The sequence below is a fragment of the Syngnathus typhle genome, linkage group LG14, assembly GCF_033458585.1.
Source record: "Syngnathus typhle isolate RoL2023-S1 ecotype Sweden linkage group LG14, RoL_Styp_1.0, whole genome shotgun sequence".
NCBI lineage: Eukaryota > Metazoa > Chordata > Actinopteri > Syngnathiformes > Syngnathidae > Syngnathus > Syngnathus typhle.
Genome location: NC_083751.1, coordinates 2,773,363 through 2,784,121, shown reverse-complemented (window position 1 = coordinate 2,784,121; position 10,759 = coordinate 2,773,363). Strand labels below are relative to the sequence as shown.

General features: G+C 48.2%; 1 protein-coding gene across 2 annotated transcripts; it reads right to left on the bottom strand.

Moving 5' to 3' along the window:
- Positions 1–140: 140 nt before the first annotated feature.
- On the bottom strand, positions 141–10,698 carry ryk (receptor like tyrosine kinase). 2 transcript variants are annotated; one of them, XM_061297103.1, is made up of 16 exons: positions 10,041–10,698; positions 7,544–7,665; positions 7,371–7,470; positions 7,169–7,300; positions 6,973–7,044; positions 6,479–6,620; positions 6,301–6,401; positions 5,585–5,668; positions 4,986–5,111; positions 3,880–3,966; positions 3,741–3,810; positions 3,147–3,279; positions 2,232–2,341; positions 1,986–2,145; positions 1,109–1,245; positions 141–803 (listed from the first exon to the last, which is right to left on the bottom strand). In XM_061297103.1, the coding sequence occupies exons 1-16, from the start codon at positions 10,264–10,266 to the stop codon at positions 692–694; spliced, it is 1,914 nt and encodes a 637-aa protein (XP_061153087.1). In that variant the 5' UTR covers positions 10,267–10,698; the 3' UTR covers positions 141–691. The 2 variants fall into 2 exon arrangements, with proteins under 2 accessions (XP_061153087.1, XP_061153088.1); XM_061297104.1 differs by lacking the exon at positions 5,585–5,668.
- Positions 10,699–10,759: the final 61 nt, after the last annotated feature.

Sequence of the window (10,759 nt, the reverse complement as noted above, 5' to 3'; positions counted from 1 at the left end):
GTGTTGATGAATGGGGCTGGGAATGGCGTGATAAATAAAATCATTGGCAGTTACATTCAAGTGCCAAGGTACTTCCACTTTGTACCCTTAGTATTGATCAGGTCAAATTGGACCTGTTTTGACATTTGACAGCAATACCCTCAATTTTGATGTTTTAATTAAAAGGTGGGGGGGGAGAAACAGCAAGGAAATAACATTTAATAGTGAATGTCATTCGTTCATTCAAGCACCATCCGACATGCAGTGATTGGGGGGGGAAACGCCCCAAAATACGCCCCGCCCCCTCAAAAAAAAAGAAAAAAAAATCAAAATATGTTGAATGTTTACAGCAATGCGGACAAATTTGTGAACATCAATGAATCCTGTCATCGGTGTATATATAACTAACGTATATTGTTGGACTATAACAAGTGAACGATGACGTAATACGCAAAGCGGCACCCCGAGAAAACTGTCGTACCGCGCTCGTTGGCCGTACATGATATACACGCCAACGCCTTTAAAACACGGCACGTGAATGTCGGTGGGAAAAATTCCCAAAAGGGAAAGTCCTCAAGTGGAAAAACATCCGAGGGAAAAATACTTGCTATGCTGTAAAAGGCTATATAAAAAAATAAAACCTGTACAAAAATGGACAAAGTCATCAGCCTCCATTTTTTTGATAAGGCACAAAGAGGACGTGAAAGGCTTTTTACACGTAAGCCCCCAAAGCGGCGTGAAATTCTGTGAGGCACTGGACCAACTGCTGAAATTTGGGTCTCTCCTCAGGGTCCAGAGCCCAGCAGCACGCCATGACAGCGAACCTGCCACACAAACACGGCAGATGAAAGAAGACGTCAACAAAGGCGGAGGAATTTGGGCACGCGCAACAGGAATCGGCACTTTTGATTTTGTGGCCTCATCACAGTCGCCTCATCACCTTTTGTACTTGGCAGGAAATTTCTACACGCATCACCGACTTTTAGTCAAAACACACACAGAATGTCGGAAATGAATCAGACAGCCCAGCAAAAATATCATTATACAGGAATAAGTCTGTATAAATAGAAAAATAAGATTAAATGACAAACAGCGGAGGTGACGAAACGAGCGGCTTGTCGGAACGTACAGTTCGTCGGGACAGTTGATTGGCTGCGCTATCCTGTAGCCGTCCTTCAGGTAGGCCGACATCTCAAAGGGGTCAATGTCGACGTACGGCGTCTGGCCCAGAGTCATTAGCTCCCACAGCGTCACGCCGAAAGCCCACTGTGCGGAGAGAATAAAATTGATTCATGATCGAAACGCTTTGTGAGCACCCGGCGGGACAAACAATACATGGAAGTAATGCTGAAATCTTTTGACATGCAAAATAAATTCCTTCTTCTTAGAGTCGCTGCTAACAAGCCGGTGAAGTCATTTGCTTTGGTAAACCAAATGAGACATTAAAAGAAAAACAATTCCAAAAATGGAATCCAAAGTTAGAAAAACACACTGCGCCTCGTTTTTAATCTTCCTTTTTTCTCTGCACAGAAGATTCTGACTTGTGGTCACGCGCACTCGTAACCGACGATGCCAAACACCTGTTAGCCCGAAACGAGCCGGTGTGCGATTGCCGTTACGAAACCGAGCGAAGCGGCACGTGTGAGGACAAGCCCGGCGTGTGATTCACTGCCGTGCGCTACGTGCGAGCCAAATCGCCTTTTGTTAGAGTCAGATATCCTCGCATCCTATTGGCTCGCTCCGAGGCCAGGTGATGACGTAACGGAGCAACATGTTCATTAGAGGAGAAGAGCGCAACGTTCTAGCTCCGGGCGAGCGCATGGCGAATTCAAATGCGTCATGCTGTGTGCGTCATGCGAGCGTCTTGACTCCGCCCCGAAGCTCAGCTAAACAGTCGGCTTCGGCAGGCGGCGCTTTTGGGCTTCCGTCGGGCGGCGAGGCCGTGGGAAGAATGCGTGGGGGGGGTTCGTTTGGTTTGAGTCGAGGGCGCCGCTGCGAATTCCTACCACGTCGCTGGCACTGGAGAAGTCGTTGTCGAGCAAGCTCTCCAGCGCCATCCAGCGCACGGGCCGGTTCTCGTTGTCGCCCAGGCAGTGGTAGTCCATGGGGAACAGATCGCGGGCCAGGGCGTTGTCCGTGATCTTCACCTGCATGTTGTCATCGATGCTGACGGGAGCGAGGAAGCGGAATCAGGTCAAATCATCGGCGGGGTGTTTTTTTTTTTTTTTAAACGGGCGTAGACGGACACTTACACGCAGTTCCTGGCGGCGAGGTCTTTGTGGATGACCTCGCGGCGGGCTAGGTAGCTCATGCCGCACGCTATCTGGATGGCCATGTAGACCAGGTCTTGCTGGGAGATGGCCTGGCAGGAAGGGGGGGGGGGGGACAGCGCTTGAGAGCAGGAAACACACGGTAGCGACGGACTGTGACTTTAGGTGTCACGCTGCCCTCGTTTCCTTTTTAAGTCAATCGTTGGACGGAATCGCAGGGAAGTCCAAACTGCGCCATTTTCAGTCTTTCAGACATTTTGGGCACGTAGACAACACAAAACGTTGGCCAAAAAAAATACAACTTTGCAAAAATTGTTTCTTTACCTTGGCCTAATTGAAAACAATCCATCATCATCATCGTCGTGTGTGTGATAGCGGTTTGAATTGCGGCATGTCAAACCGGTGAACTTGTTTTCTTCTTTACCCAGCCGTACCTTTACAAAACAGTTATTCTTTTGTTTTCAGCCAAACCCGCTTCGCAAGTTTATGGGAGCTGGATTTTGGCGCGATGAAACGTGCTTATCAAACATTGGCAATCAATCTCAGATGAGGTGGCAAATCGTCAATCAGGCAGAAGACGAAGGTTTTGCGGTTCCAGCTGCTTTAAGCGCAGATGAATGGCACGTGATCGGGCCCGCGCTGTAGACAATCAGCCTTTGTATGCTTTTGATCACGTTTGCAAGATGGAGCTTGCAGTCCTCAGCAAAACTCACTTTGAGAGAAACGCTAGTTTGAAAGAAATCTCATTAGCCTTTTGGCGCTAGCGGGGGGAAACGGCGTCGCTTTTGCAATAAGCGTTGCAGCTGTAAATCAGGTGGTGGTGCCATTTTTTTTTTTTCAACAAGATCGCTCAAATCCAGTTGTATTTTTTTCCTTGTGCTGTTTTGTAAGACTCACCTGTGGGTTGTTAGCCTCTGCTAGCTTGCATTGGCGCAGGAAAAGCTTCAAGTTCCCCCAGGCCATGAATGGCAGCAGCACCATTGGTTTCTCGCCGTCCTCCGTGCAGACGTGGCTGATGGGTAGCAAGTTTCTGGAAGGGAGGGGGTCATTTGGCCATTAGATTAGGTACGGCAGCTATGTTGGCAGGGATTTCTTCCAAAACATTGTTAAACGGGGGGGGCAAAGGGGAAGAGGAAGCCTTGGCATCGCGAGGAGGAAACGGTGTCGGCCAAAATGTGTCCACTTAAGGTTAGCTCTTCCTGATTGGTTGAAGCATGGCAAGCAAAATTTAATGTCAGTGTAGGCACGATGGAAAATGATCCCGGACTTCCCCGTACCCTCAGAATAAGTCACAAGTTCTCTGTGGACTCTCATATCAGCAAGAAAAAATGTGCTTTCTGCCAAAGAGTTACAAAAAATCCAAACTCTGCTATCTGGAATGTCAACTTGCGTCCTTGGCTAACTCAGATGACTACTTTGAAGCAAAATAGTCAACTTCCGTCCGGCCCTCGTCGCTTGAAATGTTGCCAGCAGGCAAAATGTGCAGCTCACCTGTGATGAAGGCCGCGAAGCTTGCAGCTCTCGGTCAACATCATGGTCACCTGGACCTCCGACGCGTGCTCTGCAAACAAAGCGTGAATTGTGCATTCCAAAACGTTGAGAATTGTGTCCTAATATTTAGCATGGATACCTTTCACGGTCTTGACAAAGACCGGCCTTTCCTTGGCAGGGTCCTTTTCGTCCAGCAGCACGCCGTGGAAGATGCGGCCAAAGGTGCCTGTCCAAAAATAAATCAAATAAAAAGTGTTTTATAAAACTTTTAATGTCTACGGCAGCGACGCGCTTTGTCACATTGGCCAGATTTCCATTTCAGCTCTTTGAAGAACCACACGAGAAGCCAAGCGAGCGCATTCATCACCGCCGTTCTCTAAACTGTCAGAGGAGCGCTTGAGGCGGCAACGCGAGTGAGGTGAGCAGCAGAGCGTGGACGTAAAGTTTAGAAAAACATCGGAGCCCTGAGGCGAGCTGGGCCCAACAACAAGCTCAGTGTTTCGGCGCCTCCCCTTCCCACCTGGAGCGTACGCGTCGGGCGTGTTTGGACCGGTTCGCAGGCCGCAAGGGTTCATTTTTCACCGCAATGTGCCAAGCGTATGCTCCGGTAGTTCTCTGATATTTATTTTATCCTTTGCAAGTATTGATCAAATAATCAAAAAGAAAAATACGGACTTTTCTCGTCCTCTCATTAAAAGCAGCGGAAATCGGATTCGTTAATTAACTTCAAAATGGGAGGGGGGAGCACAAATTTATTAATTTCAACAGCGGCCCGACACTCAGGTTGCCGGGAAGCCAATGCACGCACCACCTTTGTACGCGAGAAATTACGAGACAACTTCCCCGCTACCCTCCGTTGGTTTCTTCGGGATGACTCGGACCAGTCAAGCAGGATTTATGGACGGCGCGTATCGAAAAAGAGTAATCTTTAAAATATTTACGTTCCGATCGCGCGTTCCCGGACACGGGCCAGTGTGCTCGTGTCAGCCGTTCGGGGAAACGTACGGATACTAAATCCACCTAAGTGGGCCGAAGTCCAGCAGACTGAAAGACGGTCTTGTTCACTCCATGACAAAGCTAAGCGGCGTCCAAAGAATGAAGGCAACGTGGAAGGTTAACATAGTTGCATGACAAGAGATCTGAATGTGGTTTAAAAATGTGATGAATCATCCCAAAAATGTATCGGATTGTGATTCTGTTTTCCCACCGCTAGTCCAAAGAAGCCAAAGTAACAGATGATGATACCTTCGTGCAGGACATCCCGCAGTGTGACCCTCTCTCGCGAGATGGCGATATCTTTGACTTTGGCCTTGGCCTCCATGAGAGTCACGCTCCTCAGGTCGTTTTTCTCGATGCGGAGTGATGGGAAGCCTGCGAGCGAGGGAGGGAGGGAGGGATGGGAGATGATCCAAGTGTAAACACAAAATCCCGGGCTTGGTCTACTTACTGGACGAGTATCTGCTTTACATCACTTTGACGGCATACATGCCACTTCTCTTAACTCTCCGAGCTTGATGTTGGCCATTTGTGGCCACCTACCTTTCCTTTTTATTTTTTTTTAACCATCATCATAGTGTAAATGCAAATGGAATGAAACTTCCCAGGAATTATACATGTCCGATTGACTTTTTCAACTCTACATCTTCAAATGTCCGCTTTGCGAGAAGGCTGCTTCGAGCAAAACAAGCAGAGTGGATGTTTTGATGTTCTTGTTACGAGATCAAGTGAAGGCACAGTGGTGGCATGCAGGGTCGGGCAAAAAGAAAAGCCTTGAGGGTCAATGCTGCCCCCTGGAGGCAAAGCGGTGCATGTGATGTACAAGGCATTAGTGGGGGGTCACTTACTTTTGGTTTCGTGAGGGGGGGCACCGGTGTTTTGGAAGGAGGAGGCTGCAAGCTGGAGAATGGGTGCGGAACTGGGGTGGTTGTCTGATAAGAGGATAAGGAGGGGAAAAGGGGGATGGCATGGATGACACAAATGACGTTTACAAGTCACTTTAATAGGAACAGCCGCACTGGAATATCCGATGAAGGGACTTGTTAGTGTCGAGTAGGCGTTTGTTATAAGCTCCGACGCAAAAAATAAAATCAGGCATTAAGATGATGAAAGTCCAAATCAGTAAGCGACATGAGGTTAACGTTGCGTCCACTAGAGGGCGACAACGACTTGTAAGACTTCACCCTGGTTGCGGTAGGAAAAAGTCCTCAAAGCCTGCAAAATGAATTTCCAACTTTCTGCAGCTATTCTTGCCCTTTCTAAAACCAACCTTGAGTGTACAGTAGCTCGGCATGTGTCACAATCATTCAACGTTAAAGTGGGTGTCAGCAAAATAGCTTCGAGTTGACTTTTTGACCATCTCGTGACAGCAGTTGAGCTCGCTTCAGCATTCTTGCTCGCTAATCACATTGGGACAAGGACGCAGGGTAGGGTCTCATTATATTAGCATAGCCACTGTTAGCAAATGTTCAGGAATAGCAACAGAATCATCTTTTTATTTTAACAGTCTTGCGCAATCTTCAGAAAACATTGAAAAGATGCGGAACCAATGATAAAATCTTACTAGACACGGGTGCAGCGTTGTTGGGCGTGTCGGCCCGTAGGTATTGCGTGGTCTGCGTGGAAGGCTGAGAAAGTCCCTGTGAGCTTCCACTGTCACTCACACTGGAACAATGAAGGGAAATTAAAAAAAGTCAAAAATCAATAATATTCAATGAAGTCATTGGACGAAAGAAACCGACCTGTCCTCCATCTCCACCCGCTTCATGCTGTGCAGGTGCAGGATGGCCAGGATGATGGCCACCAGGAAGATGACGATGCAGCACACGCTCACGCTGATGTAGAAGACCTGAGTGGAGGTGGTGGGGGCAGTCACGCCGTCAACTGATGGGAAGAAAAGTTCTTTGAGCGCATTCAAATGTTTTTCAGTGAATTTATCTGAGGAATCTGACATGCTCATTCCATGTTTTCCTCCACAAAGATGGCAGCCACTTGTCAAGTTGCTACTTTAGAATGCCTCAGGTTGTTCCCGCTTGCTGGAGCAGAACTAAGGCCGCCCGCTAATGGTGCCGCTAATAGCAATGCGCTCACAAAGGAGGCCAAGCACTACGTGAGATGGTTATCCAGACGATTTAAAAAAAAAAAAATCATCCCCAAACTCGTTAATTTTGAGGAAATTGAACGAGTCGATGAATGCCGCTTTACAAGCAGCGCGCTCCCACAAGGCCATACTCACAGTCGGGCTGCTGAAGCGTGTGAAGGGTGTGGTTGGTGAAAGGAAACGGAATCTTTGGGTCGGAATCTATTCCTGCCCGGAAGAAAAAGGACAAAGAGACCAGCGTTAGACTTTACGAGAAAACAGCCAAAGCCATTTGACGCAATCGTGCTAATCGATCCACCAAAGATTTACTCATCGACATTTGCCAGCTTACTTTTGTAGCACATTTTCCTCCGCTTGAAGTTGAGCACTGTGTAGTTGTCGGCCCGCAGGGTCACGTTGAGCTGCACCGTCACGACGGCTTCGCCGTCCGCTTTGCCCGAGCAGAAAAGGTCCACTCGAAAAACTGTTGGGCGCACAGAAACACCATTTGGTCATGCTCGTGACCGAAATGAGAAGGAATATTCTCAACCGACCGGAGGGAAAGCGGGGAAGCTCCCCTTGACTGGAGATGTTGCTCTGAGGGACGTTCATGGTGGTGGGGTTCTCCACGTGGAAACCTAAGCGGTAGTCCACCTAGGGAGTCAAAAAGAATTCAGCGTACAAAAAGAAATTCCGATATTCACGTGTTGTCCAAAGTGACGTTTACCTTGGACTTGGCGTGCCAGGTGAAGTGTAAGCTGTCGGTCTCGCTGGGCACGGGCATCGTGAACGACATGGCGTTGACGTTCACCACGTCGTCGCGCACGTAATAAAGCTCTGCGTCCAGACCTGGAGAAGACATTTGGGAAAATCAGCCATTTTGCTTTGCTGGTGGTTCATCGTGAATTTGAGCTTTGGTGAACCGAGCACATCTGCTAGCACTTGAAACCTGGAAAAGTCAAGTTCAAAAGATTCAAGTGCGGACCAGTTCCAAAATGAGGGGCAATTTCACCGAGGGGTTAAGAGAACGCTTGGGCTCTCCGTCCTAACTCGGAGGATCTCGTTTATAGGCAAGAATGCGCGCGACGGCCTCGGGGCTCGGACCACCTCCTCATATTGACTCCATTAAAAACATCTCAGGCCAGCTTAGGGAGCAGATGCGCGACATCTTCAAGGGCCTCGGGTGGGCGGCGGCGGCGGTGGCAGTGGGCGTTAAGCCTGGAGGGCTGATTTTCTTTCCATTTATGAGCAGAGATCAAACGACGGCACACGTGTTGCGAGTATTACCAGAATCGGTCACCTTGGCTCGAAAGAGAAGGAAAACACATTTTAAGATATTCCTGAAACTTCTTCATCTTGTGTTTTTTAATGACACTTTTTTTTTTTTAAGTTAATAAACAGTTGGAGTCAAAAGACACAATGAGCGAAAACGAGCGATAATTGCCTTTCTCCGACTTGAACTCTGCGTTCCCCCCGTGTCTCCGCGTGAGGCCACCGCACGCTTCGATAGCAATTAAAGCGGCGCAACCGAGCGTGACATCAGTTCTCCCTTTCACTTTTTTTTTTTTTAAGCAACTTTAACACAGGTAGTGACAGGAAAGACAAAAAGTCCAGTCTGAAGCTTTTGCTCACAACTTAGACGACACGATGTTAAGCGCTAACTCTGATGTTGTTTGTCCACTGGGGGTTGATGTTTTGAATTCCAGCGTGGCAGCGTGTTGATTTTGTTTTGAGTGATCACTTCCCTTGGGATCAAAACGTCACCTTTCCACCATCGGACCACTCCACTCAAGTACACTTGACCTCGGTAACGTCAACGCTATCATTTATTAACGCTTTTATAACCAGCCACACTTACCCGACGCACTTTGGGTCGTGTCGTGACTCAAATAAGGCTCTCCTTGCAAGGAGTGGTACCCAAAATGCTCCATTCATCTTCCCACTTTAATGTGAAGTAACACCGGCCCGAATAAACCACAAGAAACACGAAGCAAATCCGCGGCGGATCGCATTGCACGTTAAAAGGACAAAAGGTGGCGGCGAGCAGGTGCCGAGGTCACGCTCGCACGGAACAAAGAGCCTCTTGTAGCCCGCTCTTGCGCCTTTACCTCCCCCAAGGCACAAAGCTACAGAAAATAATGAAAATGGACTTTATGTTGCTCTTGATGAAGACGTAACTAACATGTTAGCATGAGGCGCTGTCGCTGGACTGTGGGGCAGATGTTGAAAGGCGCTGGTTTCAAAAATAGCAAGCTTTCAAAGCCACCAAATGCAGTTTTCTTTCACATCAAAAGGACCCGAGACATCAACCGCCTGCTTTTATTCAACGGAGGGCCTCGGGGGGGGGGCCGATGACGGCAGGAATGCCAGCCGGGCCGTCTGCTTCCAAAAGCACCTCACTGATGCTTGTTTGCTACACAAATAAACAAACGTTGGATGGTTTGCTGAAGAAATGATTACGTTGGGACTCGAGAGAATGATTTCTATTTTTAGACTTTAAGGAGGCACATTTGTCAAATGCCACACACAAATCCTGGTTGCGGGATGATATACATATATAGATAAGCACAAAATACACAAAATGTTAACTCGTCGGACATCTTCTGCATTCCAAAGTGTGCGTTTGCTTTTAAAGGACACATCCGTCACATGCAAAAGCGATCAGTGTACACATTTGAGTTGTCTCTCCTGCAGTTCACTGGAGAAAATTTGGTAAAGTTATCAGAGAAACCTTTCCATCCGTTGTCCCTCAGAGATTGGACATGCAGATGTTGAACTTTATCCTCGAAACTGAGTCTTAGTACTACTACAATAAAATTAATTTTAAATAAGGGAGGGCTACAAAGCCAGGAACTGTCAGATGCTCACAGGGATGAGCGTGCAACAACCTTTGACCTTTTCACGCAACGCAAACACAGTAGGGCATCTTTGAAGATGTTCTGGTTGATTGTCGGACCCGCATAAAAAACAAAAACTTATCTATTGAGATGTCAGTACTGGAACTTTTCTGACGCAACCCGTTTTCTGGTTTTATACAGTATTCCATTTTTTCTGTATTACTTCCTTTTGTTTATGCATTTTTCCTAATATCTGTTTTAGAGTTTGCTTACAGGTGTCAACTTTAGCTCATGGGCATATTTTGTGTTTTTCAAACATGTTCGTATTGACAATTCTTTTTCTAGTATCCCTTTCTTCTGTTTTCCCTATAAAACAAGTTTGCTTACCCAATAATCTGTTGAGCTCGTCCACACTCATGTAAATGTTGACGCTGCGGTTGTTGCCGCCGTTGTCGTGGTCAAGCCCCGAAGCTGAAACACCAAGGCCGAGGGCCCCTTCGAGCATCAGCAGCAGCCCGACGAAGAAGCCCTCCAGCGGCCGCCGCGGCACCGCCGACTGCGGCCAACGCTCGGACGGGCCGCCGGAGCCGAGCAGCAGCAGCCACCCCAACATGGCAGCGGTCGTCTGGCTCGCAAGTTCTCGTCTGCCTTCCCGAGTGTCCTTCTCATCCGTAGGTGAACTTCTGAATCCCGGGGGGCGACATTCCTAGTCACTCTTCGCCGCCTCGCTCGTTTCCCCGCGGGCCTGTTTTTGTCCTGGACTCGCTAGCCGAGGCGGGCTAATTTAGCCGAGGCGAGCTAATTTGGCTAACTTTTCCAGACCAACCTCGGGCTCCAAATTGGGAGATGTACGACTTTCCCACCCGCCGCACATAACAACAAACTACTAAAACAAACACATTTAGGCTCCACGGTTGGCAAAAGTGATTAAAAGTGTTTGGAATTTGGGTGAAGATACCCAGTGTTCTCCTCCATGGTCGTCCCGTCCCGATTCTTTCCTCACCGCCACTAGCTCACTTTTCATTGGGGGAGCGCGCACTGCGCATGGAGCCGCGGGAGCGCGCACTGCCGCCTTTACATGCTGTGGTAAATACCAACACTTCTGA

Excerpts from the sequence above, each read along its gene's own strand:
- ryk (XM_061297103.1), bottom strand. The coding sequence starts at position 10,266 with ATGTTGGGGTGGCTGCTGCTGCTCGGCTCCGGCGGCCCGTCCGAGCGT. Across the intron at positions 7,666-10,040 it reads CGAGCTCAACAGATTATTGG|GTCTGGACGCAGAGCTTTAT; the intron begins GTAAGCAAACTT and ends TGTCTTCTCCAG. Across the intron at positions 7,045-7,168 it reads GAGGAAAATGTGCTACAAAA|GAATAGATTCCGACCCAAAG; the intron begins GTAAGCTGGCAA and ends TCTTCCGGGCAG.